The 26484-nt window shown below is 44.3% G+C and overlaps 1 protein-coding gene across 8 annotated transcripts in view; it reads right to left on the bottom strand.

The window, feature by feature from the left end:
* Nucleotides 1-26484, bottom strand: part of LOC133496231 (protein eva-1 homolog A) — a 295444-nt gene that overhangs the window by 33291 nt on the left and 235669 nt on the right. For 7 of the 8 annotated variants that reach the window (XM_061811538.1, XM_061811537.1, XM_061811539.1 and 4 more), the window contains 4 exons: nt 16164-16384; nt 14354-14477; nt 11895-12047; nt 3055-3198 (listed from right to left, as the gene is read on the bottom strand). In XM_061811538.1, the coding sequence (XP_061667522.1) occupies nt 3055-3198; nt 11895-12047; nt 14354-14477; nt 16164-16384 (642 nt within the window). Of the gene's footprint in view, nt 1-3054; nt 3199-11894; nt 12048-14353; nt 14478-16163; nt 16385-17109; nt 17229-26484 lie in introns of those variants that run through there. The other variant, XM_061811544.1, reaches the window with a different exon arrangement.

Below are 26484 nucleotides of genomic sequence, written 5' to 3' on the forward strand. Positions count from 1 at the left end.
GTAATCCGTCTCTTCGTCTGGAAAAAATAATTCCCCAAAATTTGAAGTAATTCTCTTCCCACTGCTGCAAATTTGCATTGTTTTGACATAGAACATGTAGCTTTTCCATGAACATGGCAATGGTACCTTGTACTTCCAAATATGTAAAATAGGCCATAAGCCGCGCTTTATAATTGGGCACTGCAAAGACTCAGAACTGTTCTCTCTCTTAAGCCAATCCATCAAAATTTCAAAAGCTCCCCGTTCAAAAGCTCCCCCGTTGGAGCAATCCCTGCCATCAATTTCCAACAGTCACGTGAATTGGCGAATATTTCAAGTTCTAATGATGAAAAGTTAAAACCCTGCAATCATGGAGCTTTACAAGAGACCTGAGATGTCTGCGATCTGATCTGCAATAGTAGTTCCCCCCCCCCCCCCAAAACAAACAGTAGGGGTAATGGAAATGAGGCCTGACGGCGGTGGGTGTGTGTGTTTGTATTTCTTCTTCTGTTTGGAGGCTGATGGCATGTTCTGGTTCATTTGCCGCTGACCACCGAAGGAGTGATTTCCCCAGAGGGCTGAGAATAGCCAAATTGAATCGTATGACCTCGGGGGTGTTTTGACTTTCGAGGTTCCATTCTACGCTAAAGCTCCAAAGGCTGATATGCGAGTGGAAACCCATGTGAACCTCGCCGCACACCTACAGCGCGCACGATCGTAAAAACAAAGTTGCCTCGGTTAATTGATCTTGGCATCTTATTAAAGGCCGTGAAATAGCACTTAGGTCATAAAGTGATAGTTCAAATTTAAGTGGGGCGACGCCTCTTCAAAGCAGGGAATGAAAGCCGCGAGATTAGACGAACTGGAAGAAAACACTGTGCTGCCTACTCCAACACAGTCTGGATGCATAAACGGGGTTCGGCTCCCGATGAAAGCGGAACAAACAAACGCACAAATTACCACTTTGCCTGAGCCTCGAGGCGACCACTGACTTCATGTCTACAGCGGCAACGCCAGTGATGTGCTCAAGTTCAAACTTCTCAGTTGCCAAACCTTGCAACAAGACCCCCCCCCCTTCCCTTTTTTTTTTCCTGTTGAACTTTTACCGTCCCGCTTCCTTCCCCCTTGTGCCCCGCAAACACACTTCTCGACCTGCTCGGTGAAATTTGTGAGGGGTTATCAGAGGCGGATAAGGGAGGTCAGACGCGGATTGAAGACCGAAGGACTCCAGAAACGCAGCAGAACGGTCTGGCTGTTCTTTGTCTGCATCCGCCGGTTGTTGGACGGACGCTTTGGGGAACTATTTGACAACGGACGTGCAAAAGCAGATATGATAATTCCAAAGTGTGAAGCAGGTCGAGACTAATTCGTTGGTGCCGGAGAGGATTTGAGCGGCTCCAGGCTGATTGTTTACTCCCGGATGTTGAGGGGTCTGGCTAATGTGTCCGTATGCGTCTGAGAGAACGGTTAAAGAATTACAGCCTTGACCTGTCGGAATTATCTTGAGGGTGTGTTGCTGATTTAAAAAAAAAAAAAAAAGAGAGAGACAATAAGTCCATCATTAACGCTCATCTGCACAGAATAACAATAGTTTTAAAGCACCACTGTCATGAAATGCATGATTTTTAGTATGTTATTAATGAAAAAAGGCAGCTGGTATGGAACCATCCGTTTTTCACCACAAAACATGATCTTGACGTGTATGGCTTTTTGTCATTCTCGCCATGAAAATCCTCTTGACGGATTTGTTTTCGAGAAGAAGCAGGAAGTGACGTTAGTAGCAGACACCCACTCAAGCGGTCTCGTACATTTCTACTGGTTTTACCTGCTGGAAGGTAGCTCTTTGTTCCCTCGTGTGAGCCAAAATGCCGGCTTGTTGCATTGCTTGATATTGTTTGAACACTCGGGAGGATGGATTCATTCTTCATACTTTTCAAAAAGACTCGGTTCGTCGTGAAAAATGGATTTCACGGGTGGAAAGAACGAGAGCTTCGTGGGTTCCAAAAGACAGGTAGGTGTGTATACAGCGACTAAAAAAAAACAATAGTTGCGGCGGGGGCGCAAAAGATCCGCGTACGTAAGTCAGGGGTGCTAAATGTGTCGATGCACCCGTCGGCGCCGCGGATGGTTTCAGCGGAGAGTCTGTTGTTAGTTAGAAGTGATCCGCATATCATATAAATATATCTCAAAATGAAACAATAGGGTAATATTGCCCCGGTGACATCACTCGATTGCGTCCGCGGCGGACGGCTCCAACTGGGCTGGCTCATATATACTGTCTGGGAGTCTGTTGTTAGTTAGAAGTGATCCGCATATCATCTAAATATGGCTTGAAACGAAACGATAGGATAATATTGCCCCGGTCACTTCACTCGATGTTCTCTTCTTTGAAAAGAGCTTCCGTGTCCCATAGTAGGTGGCACAGCGTGTTTTCAATGGCGAATGTCCCAGTGGGACATCACGGACAGAAGATGCAGCCAATATGGCTACCACTTGAATGTCGAATGAGACTTCCGCTAATTTGCGCATGGATGACGCGCTCTCAGCATATTTTTATTTATTTATACATTGAAGTGAATAATGTTTTATGTATTTTTCATTACAATATCTATTTTAGAATGTTTATAGGCATGACACTTGACCTTTAAGTCATCTTAGACTGAATAAAGTTTTACAGCAGATTCGTTTGTGGATATTGTCCGGAAGCACAAAAAAAAAGTCATTAAATATTCTTCCACTCATCGAGCAATTTTCTACAATAGTTGTCCCTCATCAGAACTCCGGGTGACCTGGAGATCCATCAGAGCTGACTTTGGAAGAGAGGATGAATCGTAGGGCAGATATGGACAACCAACCGTTGTCATCCATATTCACACCTACGGACAATTTATAGTCTTCAGTGGCCTTAACAGGCAAAACCCACACAAGCCTGGAGCCTGGGGGAAATATTAGAACCACCAACCAGGAAGTATTTCCTTTAACTGTATGCAACACAGATGGGTCTGTCAGCCAGTGACACTCATCATTGGGTAAACGGCGCCCCCTTGTGCCACACATAGGAAGCTCACGACTTACCACAGGTGTAGATGACGCTGAGGTACTTCCTGGTGCCAGAGTAGCAGGGATCCCCAAATTCCCTGGACGAGGCTCGAAGCACGCAGCTCTTCTTGGCCTGACAGTGGCCGGTCGCAACCTGCAGGGCAATGGACGACTGGCAATCTGGCGGAAGAACAAAAAAAGAAAATGGATGATTGACTCGAGACTACAAGCGTAAACAAATGAAAGTAATATGTACTCGTAGATTGGAAAAACAGATCGCAAAGTACTGTACTACAGAAGCATTTTGTCAGTCTAAGCTCACACATAAACTGGAAGCAAATATCCCAGAGCTGGAAAAACATCTTTCCGAGATCTGCTCTCGGCTTCTCGGAGCCAGGAGAAAACCCAATTCGGGCTTCTTTTTTGTCTCGAGGATACCTGATCCGTGTTTGTGTACGGATAGCAGACGTTGATGAATGTAGATGTCAAAATTCCCCTTTTGCTCTTTTCTACTTGACTTCCGCTCTCACGCTTTTAATAAAGCGCATATACCGGACTTCGTTAAAGGTCCTCGGTCATCCAAAAAATTGTTTTTGTCCCTTTATGGAGTAAATTAGGTTTGAAAATTCAAGCAATTTTTTTTTTTAGTCTTTCTTTTGACTGACAGCTGGATTTGACATTAATATGCGACATGTAAATACGCTTTTCTCTGATTGGATCATTGATCCTAAATTTAAATTTGTAGAGAAAAAAAAAAACAGTTTTGCTCTAAATTGGCCATTGGCAATAGGTCAGCGGCCATCGCGGCGAATCCTTCGATGCGGAGTCTTACGATTATCGGAAAGCAGAATCCCGCAAGCGTTGGGTCGAATGTGGATTTTGATGGAAGGGGATCTGAAAACAAAATGGCTTCTTAAAGACAGCAACATAAAGACTACCTCAACCTCATCATCATGATGTTGGTAATGATGATGAAAATTCCAAGGCCCGTGTATTTTTGCACTAAATGCAAAAGTCTGACACCCAGAAGCTTCTGCGGAAGCTTCAAAAGCCCCCACGGGCTGTGTGTAACCCTGAAAATAAGCCCTAAAAACAACATGAGCCTTTGAAAACGGACACTCGCTTCTCACCTGGGGTCACCGTCGCGGGCCCCGTAAAGACGGCAGCTCCGTTTTGCACGCCGACACGCCGCAATGAATGGTGGCCCCGGGGGTCAAAAGGGGTGAATCTTCCCGTCAGGAAGTGAAAGCGGACAATCTATTGGTCATGCCCATTGTCAACATTAGAGCCTGGGCTACAATAAATCCACAGAATAGAACTGACCCCCCCCCACCCGAGTTTTAAAGGGAATTTCAAATTGTTGTTTGTGATTAATGAAGCAAATACAGCGACAGAATGTGCCCCTTAATAAACGTCCGTCCCCTTTTGACGCACTCTGGCGGGGGCAAACGGACATTCCCCAGCAGGAACCAACAACTTGGAATTCCTGACCAGGACACGGTGAGGTCAAAGCTCGCAGGAAGCCGGCGCGCGACTCGAAAAGCCTCGGGACCTTTCACAGATGGGACAATCCCCACTCGTGTGAGTTCACGATTACGACTTACTTTTCTTCGAGAATAAAAGACTCTGGGATTGATGAAATATTTACCATATCAACTCCTTGATTCAAATATTAGTTATAAGCAATAAATAGGCTTAGAGCAGGGCTGTCAAACTCATTTTTCTCACGGGCCACATTGTAGTTTGGGTTTCCCTAAAAGGGCTATTTTGACTGAAACAATAAAAATGTTTAATTGTCTCATCATGTTTATATAATCAATTAATAAAGCAGTTTTGCAATCAGAAATCAAGGCTAATGTGTTTTTCAACTATTTATTTTTGGTAAATGCTTGTAATATCTCAACAGGATCATTTATGATATATGACAATTTGAAATTTTGGTAGTTATTTACAAGAATCATGGAAATGGAAACTCTAGATTTGGCTTCGCGGGCCACATAAAATCATGTGGCGGGCCGGAGCTGGCCCCCGGGCCTCGAGTTTGACACCTGTAGCTTAGGAGTGGGGGGGACAAGTGTAACTTTTTGCCATAATTTTGCATTTACTGAGTTATGTTTGATGCGGTTAAAAAAATCTCACAGGAAACTATGAAAATATAAATAGTTTGCTCCATTATATTTTTGCCATAATAAAATTTAAATTCTTAACTGTCATCCAACCATCCATTCATCCATCTTCCGCTTAACCTAGGGTCAGGTTGTGGGGGTGGGAGGCACAGCAGCTTAAGCAGACTTTCCTCTCTCCAGCCATTTTGTTTCAAGGGGGGAGGGGGGGGGGATCCTAAGAAGGTGTTTCCAGGCCAGCCGAAAGAATTTTTATTTTTGTTCCTACAACTTCCTTACGTTAACTCGTCCCACCAGAGGTCCCGACGCGGAGTCGTGGAAAACAACAGAGGAGCGATGACGGAAAATGTATGGTAAAAAAAAAACTACAAAAAGCTAAAGAAAAAGCGTAAAGAGTTACAGGTAATACTTTCATGCTCACTGAACTGAAGTCAAGTTTGGACCTTTTATGTTTTATGTCGTTTAGGTTTGATGGAACCTTTGTAGCATATTCAAAACCAGTCAAATTCTAAATGTTTCCAACTAACTTGTGTCCAATATTTAAGGCTCCACATGCAAAGTACCAGTGAATATGTAACTGCAGCTACGGTAATATGACACAATGACCTTCTGGTCTGCCTTGTTGATGAAAATTGTCCGTTCTGATGATCCGTTGACAGACGGGCGCCTATTAGCTGGAATTTGGATTTCCCTGGCCTAAATGCGTACGGTAATTAGAAGCAGAACGAGACTCTCACAGATGGGACTGAGTTGGGTTTGGATAGGGAACCGGAGGCCAATCAAGACATACAGAGAGAGAAAACACACACACACACACACACATCATTTTATGCATATTGAATTTGAAAACATTTGGTATTGAGTTTAAATGGGAATTCCTTTGGGTCCAAATTTCTCTGGCTCTCATTACAGCTTTACCACAGACAGAAGAGCATAGAAGGGCTTTATTTTACATGCAAACACACACACACACACACTCGGTGCACAAGCATGAATAACCCCTGTTAACTCTGACCTTTAACCTCAGCCACCTTGGTTGCTATCGTACGCACCCCATGGACAGCACACGGCCAACAAGGACAGCCCTGTGGTTCGCAGTCAAGAGAAAAACGGGAATAAGGGAGCCATTTCTGAGACATTTTCATCACTCATGACGGCATGGGGGTCTTTTGAATCCATCACGGGACGCCGCAAATAGAAAGGTCGAATCGATTTTCCTTAATTAAAGGTCAAGTGTCATCCCTACAAACATTCTAAAATAGATATTGTAATGAAAAATACATAGAACATTATTCACTTCAATGTCGATACGAAAAAATAAAGGTGAGCAAAGTTGCGGAAGTGTCATTCGACATCCAAGCGGTCGTCATATTGGCTGCATATACTGCTCGTGATGTCACCCCGGACATTCGCCATTGAAAACATGCTGTGGCCCCTACTATGGGACACACCCCTTCAGACACAGAAGCAGAACATCTCACAACCGAGTGAAGTGACCAGGGCAATATGACCCTATCGTTTCGAGCCATATTTAGATGATATGCGGATCACTTCTAACTAACAACAGACTCCCAGACAGTATGTATGAGCCAGCCCGGCCGAAGCCGGCAGCTCGTCCGCCCATCTACTATGAGACACGGAAGCTCTTTTCAAAGAGGAGAACATCTCACAATCGAGTAAAGTGTCCTGGGCAGTATTACCCCATCGTTTCGAGCCATATTTAGATGATATGCGGATCACTTCTAACTAACAACAGACTCCCAGACCGTATGTATGGCGGCTCGTGGGACACGGAAGCTCAGCCGAAGCCCTGATCGGCGGACACGGCGTCGACGGGCACATCAACATATTTAACACTTCTGACTTACAGACGTGGATCTTTTGTTACGTTCTGAAAGGATTACAGCTATTGTTTTTTTTAAAGTAGCTATCTACACACCTACCTTTCATTTAGAACCCACAAAGCTCTCGTCCTTTGCACCCGTCCAATCCATTTTTCACTACAAACCGGGTCTCTTGGAAGCTTATGAAGGGTAAATCCAGCCTCCCGAGCAATATCCAGCAATGCAACGAGCCGGTATTTTGGCTAACACGAAGGAACAACGAGCTACCTTCCCGCAGGTAAAACTAATAGAAGGAAACGAACGCTACAAAAAGCCATATAAGTCAAAATCATGTTTTGTGGTGAAAAAAAAAAAAACAGATGGGTCCATACCGGCTGCTGTTTTTTCATTAATAACATGCTAAAAATCATCCATTTCAAGACAGTGGACCTTTAACGAGCAGATAAAGGTTTCAGAACGTACAACGTTCCCAGAATATTCTGGCAGTAAGTAGCAGCTCACAACACAATGCTCCAGGTTGTCCGCCCACACATGCACACACACACACACACACACACACACACACACACACACACAAACTTGTCCGGGAATTTACAATAGGGGACCTATTTTATCTCCTCTGCCGCTTATATGACTCACATGTGAAGCATATCATTTGATACATAAGGCACTTGTGATACCTCGCGTCTTTGTACTGCCAACATCTGACATGCAATGGCGTGTAAGTTGATCGCTGAATATTTTTGAGGGCACAAGATATCGCATGAGCAACACATTACTTCATATTGGAACACCGTGTGTGCTTTCCGATCCGTGGGAACATGAGTAAGGGACATGTTTTGTTTTAATATGCTTTAAATCATATGTAATAGTTACCTTCATTTATTTACTTTTTTTTGTATTGGTACTTACTGAAGCACCCTCTTTAAAGGTATTCTGTACACAAGCTACGCTGTGAACTGTCAGCTTTACAGGTGCCACATCTGTTGTGAAAATGTGGTGCCAATCATAGTGTCGGTAATTACAGCTACGTACCTGTTATTTTTTTTTCCCCGAGGGGAAATAAGGAGGCGTCAAGTCGAGGTGTTTGTTGAACGGATGGCGGACCCAGCTATTAATTAGGCCCGGTGTCCCATTAGAGTGGAGACCGCTTTTTACTGAAAACCGAAAACTGCTTTTCCTCTTTGTATTTAATAATAACACGGTAATTATCCGTGCCGAACACATCAAAGCAAGGCGCGTACTTATTGTGAAACAAAATAACTAATCATTTTAGCCCTCCATCAGTAGATGCCTACTGTCTGTGAAGGCTTAGCTTGAAACGCATGAAAGCATGGGGGCCCTGAGAAAGAAGAAGCGGTATCAGACGTGGCAAAGGGGGGTGGTGGGTGGGGGGGGGGGGTCATTTAGATGTCAAAAAGTTTTGTGTGATGATAATGGGTCAGATGAGAGAGGAGGGCTTTTGCTTTGAGGCTCCTCCATCACAGTTAAGACTTCGACGACTTTGCCCTCCCCCCGAATAAAAAAAAAAAAAAAGGAGCAACCAACATCAGAGAAGTCCAACAATCAGGTGAAAGTCTTTTGTGCAATCTCGCTTGAAATATTCCTGATTATGAAGATTTCATCATGCTATTTACTGGGTTTCCGTGGGAATGCATACGATTTCAGAAGCTAAAAAAAAAATGTATTGTAGACAACAAAAACAGCAATCATATTTTGGAAGGAAGGGCATGTAGAATTATAGCCTTGGGCTAAGTTTAAAATATAAGCACTGCATGTTTCTTAATTCAAATGTAATAATACACAATGTTTGACTGGTCAGCAGGTTGCCATTTGGAGCTGCTTTATGTGTAACGAGCTGCCAAAAGCAAGCAAAAATAACTTTTAGCGGTGGGATTGTTTGAGCTGAATGTAAAGAAAAAAAAAAAACATTTTGGAAAAGCAGAACAACACCAGACAACTACTTCTTGAATGTGACATTTGAATATAAAGCCAACAAAACAAACAAATACTTTTACATTATACACCAGGTAATTAATGGACAATTTAATAAATGAATGCACATTTGACTTATTTGTACTTTTGTTACTTTTCATTATTTGTTCATAATCACTGAATTGCAGAACCCATAAAAATAAAACCAAAAAAAAACCTTCCTCGCTTCTCTCGGCTCGGGACGTCGCCTCAGCCCTGAGTTTTCCAAAAATACACTTTGAGTGAACTTAAAAGTTTGAAAATCAGCATACAACAAAACGCCCAAAAACAAAAAAAGCACACTGAAAAATATAGACGAAAAGTACAATTTTAGGTTTGGACGTAGCGTCAGACACCACAAAACATCGTCGTGCATCTCGTCCACGACGGCGAGGAGGAAGAAGAGGCGGTCCGTTTTTTTGGAACGATAATTGGCAGTGTGGGTCTGAGCTGTCACTCAAGACGACCTTCCTTCCTGATCCTCGTGTCACGGGAGCCACATTAAAAACGCAAAGGGGGTGGGGGGAATCCCACATGATTGTCTGGGACGGCGCGAGTGTGCGAGCGGGTGAGATGGAGACACGTAGACAAGCATGGCGTTTGCATGTGGATTGTAACGACACACAATGTTAACGCAATTGGACAGTCAACAATACTTTTCAATGCCTCTAATCTTGCCTTTGTACCACTGTAACACGAGAGTTCATCCGCCAACGCTAACGCCAGAGCTATGCAGCTGTATTTAATGGCGAGCATGAAACCAGATATTACACACATACACACACCTGCTACTGTAATGGAGTGGAGCCCGCTCCACAAGCACAATATACGCTTTATAATGGACCTTTCCGACCTCTCAATCACTCGTACGATAATAGCCAATCAGATAGCCGCATTGTCTTAACCCCTGGCTTGACACGCCCCTCTCGCCGTATTGTCCCACAAGCAATGGTGGTTGCCAGTAGCCTGCGCTTGGAAAAGTTAATGTTACGAAGAAAATGGTCCTCAGATGCGATTGGGGAATGTGCAATTCTGATGAAAGATATCCGGCTAGGTTACAAGGGGCCCGCTTGATTCATTTTCCAAATCCTAAAACGCAGTTGACGAAGCGTCTACGATGGTTTAAGGCTCCCAGAAGACTGCACGTAAAACCAAATGTGGACAATAACAACAAGCACAAGGATGTATGTTCGAAGGTAAGTGAGGAAGAAGTATTGTCTCTGAGTTTGAGTGCTTTATTCATTGCAGGAGAACAACTTTCACTTTGTTAGCGTATCACTGACCTGCTGAACGGAGTGTGTAATGTTTTATGCCGAACAGTCGGGTTAGTGATACATCAATGTCTATTTGCCTATTTGTATCACATCGGACTTTTAGGACAGGGCACTGGGTTCCATTACGAGCCAATACACCCACACACTTATAAAGACTACAATATTACTCGTGAACTTTCCAAGTAAAAAAACACTCACCCTGCTTTACACGCGCAGTACGATTCCACAATTTTATCGTGTTGGATTTCAATATGAACTTTGTGAGGCGTCAAACCTTTTTGCATCGATCGCCAACGTTTCGCTGTAACTCTGACATTGCGTCCTGCTGCGTCCAAAATCTTAATTTCCGTGTACATATTCTTGCGTGAAATAGTTGAGACCTCTCCGTAGAACTCTCTTGGACAAGTCTGACGCATTTGACAAAAAACATACCCCAATATTATCTGGAATACGCGATAATCGACTTCAAACATGTTACGTTCAATCGCCATTTTCAAAGCTCGCGGGACATGGCTAAGGGGGCGGAGCTTAAGGTCGCCATCGGAAAGGTCTATTGTCTGTGACTACTCACACTGCTAATGTTAACCTTTTGAACCCAGTGCCGCGAAAAAAAAAAAGCCCACACACACACATGAGCACCCCGGGGCATGTCCGCATCGTATTGTACTGTTTGAATTGCGGACCTCGCCATTTCAATGCAAACAAGCATCCAAAAACAAGAATAACAATGTGGAAGGTAAATTATGAGCGCAGTTATCACTCATCCACACACACACACACACACACACACACACTTTTTGTGGGAACTCAATCCTTGTCCCCTTTCTACGGCACATCTCCGAGCACTGGATGACACCCGATCCACATTTCAACCCAGCTCCGTCTCGACAATGCGCGAGTCTGTGTGCGTGGGTTTTATGCACCTAAGGATGATTTTGGAGCAGAGCAGGAAATAACAGCTTAATATGATAATCAATCTGTCTGCTTTAAAGCGCTGTTCTGCCTAAAAAAAAAAAAGTGTGCTAGTCAATAATCCCTTAGTGGAAATTGTAAATCTCCCAAAATGCACAACCGGGTGAAATCACGCAATACCCCCCTGGCACCTGTTAGCGCTTTGTGCTCGGGGACGTGTTCGAGTCTTGACGTGTACGAGACATTAATAAAAACAGCAAGATGCATAATGATGCCTGGTATGTTTTGCTTCCAGGGGAAAAAAAAAAAAAAAAAAAAAAAAATCGACACAGTTCTCCCTCCTCAGCACTCAAATAATATGCAGAGGAACATTTGCAAAACAAGGAAAGCGATTTAAATATCATGCAAAGACGTGATTTGCATTGAGCAACTTTTGCCTTAACTCGAGAAAGAAACCCTCCCCGGCTGGGAAATGTAGAAATGAAAGGCTATTAAATAGGACTGATATTAATTTTGACAATCACTTGATGTGGAAAATAGAAGCCGGCAGCATTCCAGGACGCGCTACGTGAATCAGAACCTATTAATTCACAACGACCCGTGCGGGCAGGATGTCGGCCAAGTTTGTAGAATGAGTTGGCCCGGGGCCCGTTTTTTTTTTTTTTTTTTTAAACAAACATTTCAATTTCGAATGACTCCATAAAAACGTACCCTAGTTTTCATACAACATCTAACTTTTGGTCGCTCACCCAGCGATGACGCTCTCCCGTGGTCCAGCGGACACTCCAGAGCGCCCTGTTGGGTTCGCCCGAACATGGCGGAGTAGACGGCGATCTGCATCCCCCGTTTGCAGCTCAGTCTCATCCTCTCCTCCTCACACACCACTTTACTTTTATATTCATCTAGAAAAAAACATATAAGTGAATTTACTTTCTGTCCAACAGCGAAGAAGCAGAAATACAACATTTTGTGGTTAAAAAAAAAACATTTTGTAGCTACATATTGTTTCGGGTGGGACAGCTGAACCAGCTTTTAAAATAAGACTAAATATATAGAACAAGCACCCTAAATGTCTATAATCTCACGCGACTGTTTGCTGATAATTAATGTGCCTTTTTTCTCATTTGTTCATCATAACAATGACTAACACAACAACATAAAACCTATGCGTACATCCCATAGCGCTGCTTTCCCCCCGGGTATAAATTAAAAGTGTTTTTGTGTGTGTGCTGCATGTTCGAACATTTGCTCCGGCTGCGTTGACTGTCGTCAAGTATGAAAATAGCGTATGAAATGTCAGATGTTCCGCTCGCGACGGCGGCCCGAAGGCATCGCGGAGGGTAAACACGCGCAGGTAGATTTGCTCCGTGGACAAGTAGAGCCACGCAGGCGGCATTCCTCGCACACATCCAGTCATGGTGACCTGTGACCACCGGAGCAGCTCCACTGGCCGGCAAAGAAAAACAGCCCACATTCGTGTTGGGGAGTGGATCAGGAATGCAGCGGAGAAGAGGAGGCAAAAAGTTTGCCCGAGCGGCTTGTTATGTCTTTCGGTGATGGATGCACTTTTTCTCCTTCACTTCCTCTTTCTATCCTCCATCAACCTCTCCTTACAGAGGCAGTGACACCTTTCACGCTCCCCCACGCAGCCTTTCTTTCCCGCGGCCATTGCTTAAGTGACGGGGAACAAAGAACTGTTGATTGGAGGAAGGAAAAGTAGGGAGAGGAGTGGGAAAACGTGGATTAGATCTCCCACTTGTGCTCAGTCCACTACGACCCACACTGTGGAGCGTCCAATGAAGACGAGAGTCTTGAGTGGGTCGCCATACACTTAGCTTCCTCGCTCAGAGAGAGAACAGAGGGAAAAAAGGTAAAGGGGGCTTTTCTTTCAGGCAACACATCCATCCATGTTCAGTTCTGTTTATCTCCTTAAGGGTGACGACAGGTTGTGGGCCCAATTCCATATGAAATGCAGACTCGAACCAGTACTATTTGCCAGTCATTAGACTGTTCAGTTAGCCTTGGATGCCCTTTCCCTCCCAATTGATTGGACTTAATCAATTATGGCCCTAACTCAAATGTAATATATTTCCATGATATTCAAAGGTCCACTGTCATAAAATGCATGATTTTTAGTATGTAATTAATGAAAAAAAGGCAGCCGGAATGGACCCATGCGGTTTTTTTTTTTCCACCATAAGATTTGGATGTATATGGCTTTTTGTCACTCCCGCCATGAAAATTCTCTCGAGGGATTTGTTTTGGAGAAGTGACGTACAGGGCAGTAGCGCACTCAACCGGTCTCGTCTGTTTATTTTAGATTTACCTGCTAGAAGATAGCTCGTTGTTCCTTAGTGTTACCCAAAATGCTGGCTCGTTGTATTGCAGGATATTGTTTGAATACTTGGGAGGATGGATTCGCTCTTCATACTTTTCTAAAAGACCCGGTTTGTCGTGAAAAACGGATTACACGGGTGCAAAGGACGAGAGCTTTGTGGGTTCCAAATGACACGTAGCTGTGTATACAGTTACTAAAAAAATAATAGTTTGGAGGGGTGGGACGTTATCCTCTAAGAATGTAACGAAAGATCCATGCATGTAAGTCAGGGGGGCTAAATGTGTCGATGTACCCGTCGATGACGAGCACGGATCGGACGGGGAGGCGGTTTGGCCGCGGTATCGTCGTCGTTTGCGGGAGGCGTTGTTTTTATCACCGCCACGTGGAGGTGGATCAGGCAGGGAGGTGGTTTGGCCAGAGGCGGATTGGCCGTGATCCGCATATCATCTAAATATGGCTTGAAACAATAGGGTAATATTGCCCCGGTCACTTCACTCGGTTGTGAGACGTTCTCTTTTTCCGTGTCAGAAGGGGAATGTTCGTCTCCCACAGTTGGGGCCACAGCGTGTTTTCAATGGCGAATGTCCCAGTGTGACGTCACGGACAGAAGATGCAGCCAATATGGCTACCACTTGAATGTCGAATGAGACTTCCGCATCTTTGCGCATGGATGACGCGTTCTCTGCTCATATTTATTTTTTCGTATAGTCATTAAAGTGACTAATGTTCAATGTATTTATTTTATTGCAATATCTATTTTAGAATGTTTATAGGGGTGACACGTGACCTTTTAAGTGTCTATGTTGGTGAGATGAAGAAAAAAATATTTGAAATGCACCCGAAGAGGATGTAACGCAGCGAGGGACTTACTGGGTCTGCACTTGTACAACACTGTGAGGTATTTGCTGCTGCCAGGACAATGGTCCATCCCAAACACGCGGCTGTTGACAAGAACTTGACAGCTCCTTCTGTCTTGGCACTCATCCAGCATTTTCTAAACAGGAGCATTGGCGAGCGGGGTGGGAGTAGGGGGTGGGGGGTGATGGGTGAGCGGGAGAGGACCAAAACACGGTTTCAGTAGGTTAACAATGAGGAGCAGGCAAACCTAAAACCACTTCAAACAGGATTCTTAAAACCATCAGAGAAACAGAGGGGGAAGTAGAGGAGCGAGCAAAGAATCCCGGAAGGGTCCGCTCTAGTCATTCATCCCTTTCCATCTCAGTTTTCATCTTCTTTTACTCCAACATAGTCCAACACGTGACATTCAAGTTAAGCTAACTGCATTCCACAGGGAATTCCTGAATGCTTCATAGAATTGCAGTACTGTACAGGGTTATACTGCATTTTAATTATGTCACACGAGTGGTTAGCACCTCTCGCTCACAGTTTTGAGAATGGGAGTTTGAATTCCGGCTTCTACCTTGCGGGAAAATTCAAATCCCAAACCTCAGAACTGTGAGACGGAGGTGCTTTTCAACGCGTTAGGATGCTGCCTTCCGATTACCATAATTTCCGGCCTACAGAGCGTACCTGGTTATAAGCCTCACCCACTACATTTGTAAAGGAAATACCATTTGGTACATAGATAAGCCGCACCTGTGTAAAAGCCGCAAGTGTCCACATTGAAACACGAGATATTTAGAAGGTACACAGAAAGAGTTTTCAAAGTTTCAACACCTTAGCTTAGCTTAACATAGCAACAACACGGTAGCATGAACAGGGCTAGTAAAAAAAAAAAAAAAAACATACCGGTACAAAAAAAACAGCCACGGCAGCTACACAGCACCAACACGGTAGCACAGCACTTGGAGGGCAGGTTAAAAAAAACATACATCACTGAGACGCGGCAGTAACATAGCAGCAACATGCTAGCACAATGCTAACACTAGTGCGGCGCTAACAGGGCCTGCTAAAAAAGAAATACCGGTAAAGGTCACGTCCTAGGCACATATATTCCACCGGTCTCACTCTTAGCTTTTCCGTTCAAGTGCCCCCTTGAGGCCATTAGAAAAAATTGCACAAATTAGCCGCATCACCGCGTAAGTTGCAGGGTTGAAAGCGTGTGAAAAAAGTCGCGGCTTATAGGCCGGAAATTACGGTAATTTGATATATTATATTGTTATGGCAGTCGTGAAGTACTATGAATGTTTCTGTAACATGTACAGTGAGGGTCTCGGTGGTCAAAAGGGGCTGCAGGACTCTGGATGTCGCACTTGGAGACAATGTGCTCTGTGTCTCTGTGCATCCATAAAGCTCCCCGCTATTATGAAACAAACAACGCTGGTGTGCAACGCGACAACGCACTAAAAATACACCCCACAGCCGAATGAATGGCTGACGGGGGTGTTTGCGTGTGTGTTTGTATTGCGATGCAGGACTTCCACTCGCAACCTAATTTGAGAGTGGATGCTGAGGCGAAGAGCCCGTGAAATCTTTTTGTGTCACGGGAAAACAGAGAAGCTTGCCTCCCGTTTAGGGAGTTTAATTTACCGGAAAACACCCTCACAATCTATTACATAATCAGCGAGCCTACAAAGAAAAAAAAAACTCAATTAACCTTTGACCACAGTTCAGCATTGAGGGCATTTATTTATTTATTTATTTGCAAGCTCACTAGATGAGAGACGAAAAGAGGCTATAAAAATTATATTAAAGTAATATTAAAGTTGCATTTAATCACCTGTAGCGCAGTGGACACAGAGCAGTACTCGTCCCCCCGAGCATCGTAGTAGCCGAGGAGGGCCCGGTAGCTCTGGGGGCACCGATGGAGGTCGGAGGGGCCTTTCCTTCCGTAAAAAGCCGACTGGACGGTGATGGTGGTGCGTGGCGGGCAGCGCACGGACAGGAGTTCTCCGTCGCAGGCCTGCTCCGTGTAGTTCTTCAACACTTCGGACAGGTAGCCTGCGAACCCAAGACACAGATAATTAATAAGCATCGTGACAATTAAACAAAAGCGTAATGTGATGCAAGTATTCATTTCCATTTCACTTTGGTGCTTTTTCAATTCTTTATAGTTGATTTTATCCTGATTAGCGAGCTGTACTAATCCATAAAAAAAAAACATTTGCTTGATCTAAATTCACGTGAACAACACATTTATTGTCTTTCAATCGGGGCGTTGGTCCCATTGTTTCAACAGTTATTTAAAATTATGAGAGGAAAAAAGGCTACTCTATCTATTCTAGTTTTTTGGCTCTACTCTCGTCAAAAACCGCCGCCACAGAGCCACCAATAACATTCCAGTCAGTGATGACAAAAGACTGATAAAAGAAAGCGACGATACCCTGGCCGCATCTTCTTGTACTCATATACAGTTTAGGGACTGTCAAAGGATGCAAAAGAGTAATACCGTAATTCCCGGCCTATAGAGCGCACCTGGTTATTAAGCGTCACCCAGTACATTTGTAAAGGAAATACCATTTGGTACATACATAAGCCGCAGCTGTGTAAAAGCCGCAAGTGCCCACGATGAAACCCATATTGAAACACAAGACATATACAAAGATGGTACACACAGACAGTTTAACCCTAACCTCGCTGCATTAATGCTAATGCTAACGCTAGCCCCGCGCTAATGCTAGCGCCGCACGAACAGGGCCGGTTAAAAAAAAAAAAAAAAAACATACCGGTACAAATCACCAAGATACGGCAGTAACACGCTAGCGCAGCGCTAATAGGGCCGGACCGTTAAAAGACACTTCCTCGGCCCATATATCTCATATGTCACACTTCCGCTGGAGTGCCCCCTTGCGGCCGTTAGAAAAAACGCACAAATTAACCGCATCACCGCAAAAACCGCAGGGTTGAAAGCGTGTGATAGGCCGGAAATTACAGTAATTGTCAGCCGCAGTAACTCACTGGAATTGTTCATTAACGGGGAAAAAAAAAATCTACCAAGGCAAGCTGAAGACAACCTACAAACTAAGTCCAAACTTCCTGCTGAATTGCTGAGCAAACACATTTAGAAAGAGTCAACAGGGAATATATGCACAAAAACACACACATCAAGTGGACACAGTGTGTGATTCAATTACCTTTATTTGGTCAGTCTTTGCTCTGGAGGGGGCTGGAGTGGGGGAATTACGTTGAAACGATGTTTTCGAGCGCACACACTCGCATGCTTACACAGAAAACACACCCCGTCCCCCTAATCGTCATGGCTACAATTTTAAGTAAAAAAAGGCCAAGAAAGTTCCCATCTATTGTGGATGCTTAATAAATACATTTCGTCCTCTGACTGACTTGTGAAAAATCTACTTTTCAAATTTGCTGCGGGATGGTATATAGATTATTTTCTATATATTTTGGTGAGGATCTGGATGAAGCTACCAGCACAGGGTTTTATTTTCACCGTTTGATGGGATCAATAGAAGCTGCGCTATCGCGCTGCCGTGATAGCAATCATTTTTCACAAATAATACAGAATATAATAGTCATGGTGGAAATGGTAGAAACCTCCTATATCCAAACTTGGTCAATTTTATATTTTTTTTTTTTCACAAAATTGAGAGATAGTCCTATATGGGTAAAAAAAAATTAAATTTTTGATGGTTTTGTAGATGTGAGGATTCTCCCTGATGTCAACCGTGAGTGTTGTTCTATTCTCTGACAAAACACGTTGCGGCTACATTAAAATTTTTTTTTCAAGTAGCTGTTATTTAACTGCTTATAACACCGCAACACCAATATTTGTTAGCCTGTCTATGACATTTTGGATCATTTGCTAGCACCAAGCTAAACTGACTGGCCTACGGTTTTATGTTGAATTTGACAGTAAACTACAAGTGGCACTAAACAGTGTGAAGACTTTATTCACAACGGTAAACCGCTGCTTGTTGTCAAGTGATTTGTGTTGAATTCACTGCCATTTTTTGCAGGTAAGGCAAAAAAAAAAAAAAATAATGGTGGAACAATCGGTTGTATCTAAAAAAAAAAAATCCATAAATCAGGTCACTCTTATGTCAAGCCACCATTGTACATTTTGTGTTTACAAGATCTCCCACCTGTCTTTTTCAGCATTAATATATAATCTGTGCTGATTGAAAAAAAAAAAAAACTAAGTGTTTCATCCTCCACATTCTCACGGGACGGAAAATAACTCGTCATCCCCTCCCTGGCTGCGGTACCACGCGCACCGTTGGAACTATCAACAAAAACAATGTAATGGGATGAAAACTAGTTGGCTTTGCTCTTAAAAGGACGTGTGTGTGTGTTTTTGGGGGAATCAAATTATCATGAGTGCTCATTCCGGGGCCAGGAGCCAGCGCCCAGAGGGACCACGGGTTTTCTGCGCCCTCCAGTTAGCCGGAGGCCTTGGCGACGGCAGCGAAACCATGGGAACGGGCGACTGCGTTCAGGGGTTCGAACGATGCGACTGCAGAAGAGTGGCCACCGCTGTCACATTTCACGTAAATGTGATTTTTCTTTTCATTCCATCTCGTCATTCATCTTTTCTTTGTTCCCTTCGTGCCACCTGTTGACTGACACTCCCTTTAAGGCACCTGTGCAAACCGGCGAGCCAATGACGCGTCCCTCAGAGGCAGGAGGCTGGAACAATGCTGGAAGAACACCCAGAAGTCTCTGCGCCCAATTTCTTTTCAAAACGGGCCCTCTTTAACTAGCGCACTGGCCTTTCTCGGAAACAAAAGCACCGCGCTATTGTGTCTGCTGGTTTCGTGTAGTTTGCCCGTTAGAAAGACGCTCAGGATCCTGCACAAACAGACACCCCCCCCCCCCCTCCCCCCTCAATTGAACTCAAAAACTGCACCGGCTTGTATTTGGCTCCCGACGAGTAAAAAGGAGAAATCCGGTCATGTGAAGCACTTGACTGTCATATTTAAGAATTAGCTGTAATCTCTTGGCAAGGCGTCATGTGATGACCCGAAAAGCTTGACCCCGCGATAAGGGGAGGGGGCCATGTAAATGGAGATTAGTGTCGGCCGAGTGTGTTGTGTCAACATGCCATGCAAAAAAGAAGAAAAAAAAAGACTGCCAATAAGGATTTCCTCCCTTGGGAAAGTAAAGATGAGAACTTTTTGCATGTCGCATAACGCAAACGTACAACAAAGTGTAGCTGATGAGATGATTTGAAATTCATTACTTCCGACAAAACATATTCGGCTGATTAGCAACATTGCAGGGATGATATAATCATTTTAAAAACAAAGATAAAGCAACATTAACACCGATAAAAAACATTTTGACTCAAAGTGTGGTCAGCGGACTGCCAGTGATCCACGAAAACCTATCCTGGGTTGGTAAAATAACCATCCATCCATTTTCTTTGCCGCTTATCCTCACGAGGGTCGCAGGGAGTGCTGGAGCCTATCCCAGCAGTTAACGGGCAGGAGGCGGTGTCGACCCTGAACTGGTTTCCAGCCAATCGCAGGGCACATAGACAAACATCTGCACTCACAATTGCACCTATGGGCAATTTAGAGTGTCCGATTAATGTTGCATGTTTTTGGGATGTGGGAGGAAACCGCAGTGCCCGGAGAATACCCACCCAGGTACGGGGGAGAACATGCAAACTCCACACAGGCGGGGCCGGGATTGAATCCGGGACCACAGAACTGTGAGGCCAACACTTTAACAGCTGAGCCACCGTGCCACCGGGTAGGTAAAATATCACATTGGAAATGAGTATGGGTCTATGAAAATACATCTTTTCTCCACGCATGGAGCCAAAATGATCTTTTTGGATCCAAAACCGACTGAAATGCTAGACCCCCACGAATATGAATGCAATTTTTTTGTGTTTATATGCAATGATAATAAAACGAAATCTTGAAACGTTATATAAATGGAGCCATTCCACAATTTATGCCAATAATTTTGGAATAAAATTCTTTACTGAAATGGAAATACTGTATCACGGGATTTTTTTTTTTCGTTGACTTTTTGGAGTAGTTTTCATTTTTCTTACTTTCTAAGATTTTATTTTAAGACTAAGTAGTCCATCGATCGACCGAGTGTGCCCTCAGGCGGGCTCGCATATTTTTCGCGGAGGATCAGTCGACCAGAGTTGCTTTATGATTTTGCGACGGTAGGCCTTTTATTTGAATGTGAATGGAGGGGTTGAGCTCGAAACCTCGGCCTTTCTTTTTTTGTTCAAACAAGGCAGTTAATGGTTAACTGTTGAGAGCATTGTTGCAATACGACTGCAACTTCGACTATTAGCATCTGGTGGGCGAGTGACGCAATCAAATCTGCTATGTGAACAGCTACACCGCCCGAGATCCTACAAGTACAATTGACGGATTCTAAAGCCAACACTATTGAGCGGAGTTGTCAATGTAGTAAGCTATTTAGATTTTTTTGGTTATCAAAATTTGTGGAGGTAAAAAAAAAAAAATTAAAGGAAATAAAAAAATAACTGATCCGAATTGCTGCACAACCAGCTAGCGGAACCAATCACAATTTGTGTGGCGCTACTGTAGAGTAGTACGTTTGGCATTATCCATCCATCCATTTTCTTTGCTGCTCATCCTCACAAAGGTCATAGGGAGTGCTGAAGCCTATCCCAGCTGTCAATGGGCAGGAGGTGGGGGACACCCTGATCTGGTCGCCAGCAATCGCAGGGCACATCGAGACAAACAGACACACTCACAATCACACCTAGGGGCAATTTAGAGTGGCCGACTAATCTTGCATGTTTTTGGGATGTGGGAGGAAACCGGAGTTTCCGGAGAAAACCCACGCAGGCACGGGGGGAGACATGCAAACTCCACACAGGTGGAACCGGGATTAGACCTGGGTCCTCATAACTGTGAGGCCAACGCTTTACCAGCTGACCCACCTTGCCAACCAGTTGCCATACAGTGGAATCAAATATAATAAAATTGCGATCCATGCCTGACGAGAAAATTGTGGTCAATTTGTATGACCTCATGCATGGTTAACTCTTTATCAGAAGATTTTATTTTAGTTTAACACCCCATAAGTGATTATCCCGTAATTTTGCGATACTCCGCACTGCATCAATGGGAGCTCAACATTTTTAAATAGATCCAGTGCACATAATAATTACATATTTGTAACAAGACCTCAAATCGCATTCCGGCGAAAACAAAGTTCACGAAAGCCACAAAATCAAAGGCCGCGTTGCGTTTCATCTCGCTACATTAGTTTTTTTTTTAAGCATTTACAGCTTCATAGTTTTATTGGTGTTATTTTAAGCAAATTATAGCTGTCAAAACCATCAAATGTTTCAGAAAAGCAGATCCGCAGGCCTGCCGCCGCCGGAGGAATTCCCTTCAAGTGGTGATTACTGGGGAGCGCGGAGGCAACATGAGAGACGGCGTGTGTCGGCGACAAAGAGGAGGGCGGGGATGAGGAGGTGCGAGCGAGGGATGAACAGAAAGTACAGGCGACTCGATCCTCAAGTGTTTTGTCTAAAAACCGCCCTTTGAAAAGTTGGAGCTCAACGAATAGGATCTTCTGTCTTTCTGAGCGAGGAAGGCCGCAGTTTATAGGATGCGGCAGCAGAGGTCTAAAGGCCGGGACTGGCGGCTTTAGCTCCTGTACTAATTAGTTCTCCCCGCAGACCGCAGCGGCTCTGCGAGGCCTCGAGAGCGCGGCCGTGACGTGAAGATAAAACAACTGGAACCCCGCCGCTTTTAAAAATCCGACGTGGTCGGACGCGACTTCCCTTTAAAGATGCGAACGAGCGATAGATGAGCTGAATGAGGCGCGCCGATAAGGTGTGCTGACACGCTAAAGACCCAAAACGTTCACGCAAACCGTGGCTACGCAGTCAACATTTTGCGCAAATGATTTTGCTTGGACCACCAAAATAAATAGATACATTCTTCAAATTCGCTGCATTCCTTTGTTTACCGCCACAATCACCTTTCTGCTCAAACAGCGTTTCGGATTAGCCTTCTTTTCTGCAGGGGCAGTTAAACTCGACAAAGTCGGGGTCGGATTACTTTTTAAACTACTTAGGGCGGGTAAATGGGTAGCTCACGGCAAGTGCTTTCAAGCGCGGCGCCGAGCCTTACGTGAAAAACCGAGATTGTGTACACACGTCGGCGGAAACGTGCGTTAGCTTGCTAGCTTTGGAGTAGGGTGAAGGATTGATTGCGACGTGGCTGCAAAGAATGCTGCGGACGGGAAATGCCCGAGATCGTCTGCTGCAAACGTTACCGTGGCTTTTATGTCTGAAGAAAACGCAGCTAGAAAATACTACCTTGCCGGGAAGAGTGACAGCACGTAAAATAAATGCATTGCTCACAAAAGGTCAGTTCAAAATGGACCGAAAATGCACCCTCAGCTTGACAGGTGAACTCAGTTTGACCTGCGATAAACAACTGCTTCTTTATTTTCCACAATTTATGTTCTGAAAGGGAAAAATCCCCAACAGGTGTTTGATCCATGAACAGATGCTCTACTTCTACACCTTTCTGTGACTCTTCCAGTCTCTCTCTTGCTACCCGCCTGATGACACTGTGGGACATTCTAAGAGCTACGACCGCGTCACATCCTGTTTGATGGGGTACTGCGGACCAATTCTTGCCTTGATCTGAAGATGTCAAATGAATCATGGAGATAACTGTTGAAAAACATAAATTCTAATTGAACTGGGAAAAATGTACTCGTTGAGTCACTTGTTCTGTATTTTGCCGCTGAGATGTTGACCAGTTGGACCTGGCCAAGGTGAGATTGCATTTTCAGGTGGATCCCGAAATTTCACCCAAAAGCAGACTCGACCAAACGTTTTGTGAGGAGTGTATATAAGTGCTGAAAAGGACCTTTTCCGAAGTTAAGACTTCATTGAGTTCACATCGAATGCCCGAAGTGATCCGTTGTAATTTTTCGGGGGCGAGGAGGTCTTTTAGACCACCATTATGAACATGATAAAAATTCACTCGTGAAGTTAAAGCCCGGCATGTTTTTCTGTCCTTTGCAAGGAAATCAGCTCTTATCAGAGAGTCAAAGTCATAGAACCAATTAGGTCACGGTGCATGGTGGCGTATTGAGCCAAAGGACAAACAGCAAAGTGTGACGGGTTGGGGGGGGGGCTGGGTGTAAGTGTTGACAGCATTACTGGGTGACACATGGAGTGACCGCTGGAATGAGATCTCATTCGCATTCAATTGTGCCCACGCACATTCAGTCGCCACACTTATAAAGGGGCGGGGGGTCAGCTGAGGGGGCTTACCTCTGAATTTAACCCCAGCAATGGTCTTGCTCTTGGACTTTGGATCACAAACACACCGAGGACCACAGATCCTGTTCCCCAGAACCAACAAAGACCTCCCACCTCTCTCGGCAGGAAACCGACTTAAAATGCATTTCACAGTTTGCACTAAGTCTTAACTAATGCCCCACCCCCCCACAACAGATAATACAGCGGCTTCAAAAACAAGTAGAAATGCAATAGAAACAACACTTACACCAGAACCTCCGAAAGTACATAGTTTGACCCATGAAGAGACAAGTTATATTCACATTATTAGGGAATTTAGTCAAACCCTGAACAAATGGGAGGTTGAACTAGATGGATTTTTTTCAATTTCCCAGGAGTTTTTTCGTCTAAATTTGGATCCTCCTTTGCACGTGCAACCAGATGAGTCACCACAATTTAATCTCCGTGAATTTAGGTACAGTTTCAAGTTCCAGTTCCTATGACATCTGCGAAGCCAAACAAACCGAAAACAACATGTGGATTCAGTCATTTACGACAATTGTGTGATTGCGAATCCGTTGACACAAGTCTTCGCTGTTCCAACATGTCCCGTGTTACATTTTTTCCCTCTCTCTCTCTTCTAAAAGTACCTGGCTGCTTGGCCCATTGGTTTTTATCAATATCCGCTGATTGTGGTCCCCTTAATTCGAACGGCAGAGCGGCCAACGCGTTCCAACCCCCGACAAGCGAAGAGCGGAGCCAGAGCGTCTGAAGTAATCCAAGCCAGAGGTGCAAACACAAACACTCTGATTGCCACATCCTTTCCTCCTGCTTCAGATGGCTTATCATTCCAACTCCTACGCACTCCTACATACATAGACAAACCTGAACCATTGGACATGAACAACAAACACTACCCAAGAGCCAGACGAGCTCCTAGGTTTTAGAGACACTAGTTTGGTATTATGACACAGGCACTGTGGTAGGTTTGAACACCACCGTTATTTAATCCGATGGCATTTTAGAGCATGTAGGGTACAAACAAAATTACAATCGCAGAACTGAAATGCGAAAGAAAGTAGTACAGTTCTCAGTTTTTGTTTCTTTGAATGATTCTTAATTCATTGCAAACACTGGTGTGGAATATTCCATTGCCACAGTGGGGACTCTTGCGTAATCCTGTAAACCAGCCATATTACTGTCAGAAGCGACCAGTTCTTCGGTATCTTCTTCATCTTTTTCCACGGAGAACGCCACTAGAACTCAGTAGAGCATTAACCAAACAAAACAAAATGATCTTCATCCACATTTTGCATTCGGCAAGATATATCCCACTCGATGGAGGATGACATCATAAACGGATGAACAGGGATTTTGATTTTGGCATGGACTGTTTTATGAACTCCGTTGCTACTCAAATGGTATAAAGAGAACGTTCAAGTCAATCCAAACTCTAATTGAACAGGTTTTTTTTTAACAGCGTAACATGCAAACCCTGCAGAAAAGTTAGCAAAAATATGTAGTTTTTAGCGTAATCCTGTTATCTGTAAAATAAAGAGCATTGTTCCTTCACAAGATTCCACTTCTTCAGCAACGTTTCTTTAAAAAAAAAAAAAAAACAGCAATTCCACATTTTTGTTTGTCGCTCCTCATTAGTTGGTAAAATAGACTTAAACATTTTGAATCTAGTTCAAAATATTCCTTCAAATTTATCCAAGGAAATCTAGACAAAGCAGAGGAGTGAATAACCAGAAGTGATGAAGTGTCAGAGACACGTCAGGCGGGGTTCAGGCTTCATCCTCTGGATAGGAACTCGAGTGCCCAGTGAGCCTTCTTCCCTTCATTTCAACCAATGCAGCTTGTGTGCTGACAATAAAGGCCACCCAAGTGACATGAGCAACAAGACAGGGCTCACAATAAAGAGAGAATCACGTCCGTTGTCTAAGCTCATCCTCGGGGGGTGATACTGGGGAGCACAGAACATCTGCCGGGGCAAAGAGATGGCCTCACAGTTGGATAGTGGACACTTCCCCCCCTGGGGAGTACCCGTAAACCAAACTCAGGTCGTACCCATGGCCTCCCGCGACCTCCTTTAGCGCGTGCCTCTCTTTACGACCCTTTTAGGTCAAAGGACACGCTGCAAGAGGACACTTTTACTCTGTGCGTGTCCGTTGTGAGGGTTCTTATCACTGGTGAAAAGGGATAAGGGCTTGAACAGCCCCTGCATGGTGTCTGCATTCGTATCCAGACGCCAGCAGACTGAGTCCCAGCGTGCCTATGTGACGACAGGACAAGACGCAGAGAGGGATGAGGCTTAAGTGCAAGGAAAAGAGCGAGTCGTCATTTTAATGGTCACTTTTATGACCGGCGAGAACAGCGTGGATGCAAGATGGCCTCAACGCTGGCAGCGGAAAGATGCATCTGTCTCTCTTTGGTCACAAAGTGAAGAACAGATGGAGCTGTCATCGGGAACACTCGTCTTCACAATGAGATGATCTCCAGCAATAGGTGGTGGGGTCACGTGAACCGTGAGGCTGGAGAAAGTCGAGATCCAGGAACGGTCACCGTTGATGGTTTCGAATGACGTCCATTTCAGAATGGACCAAATTCTTAGCGATCAACACATCAGTTATCACGAACAATCTAATCTCATCTAATTGGAAGAGGTATTTCCAGAAGAATTCATATAATATAGTCTTGCTCAGGCAAATGCAATGGGTGCTCGCTATAATGCCCGAGGCCTCATTGGCCAATCACAAAGTAGGTTTGGAAAAGAGCAGCATTAAATCATTTGGAAATTAGATGAAGAAAATCCTCACCCCAAACCAGAGTTAAAAACTGTTTTGATTGACCTAAAATAAACTTTGCAGGT

Source organism: Syngnathoides biaculeatus, chromosome 23 (genome assembly GCF_019802595.1).
Source record: "Syngnathoides biaculeatus isolate LvHL_M chromosome 23, ASM1980259v1, whole genome shotgun sequence".
NCBI lineage: Eukaryota > Metazoa > Chordata > Actinopteri > Syngnathiformes > Syngnathidae > Syngnathoides > Syngnathoides biaculeatus.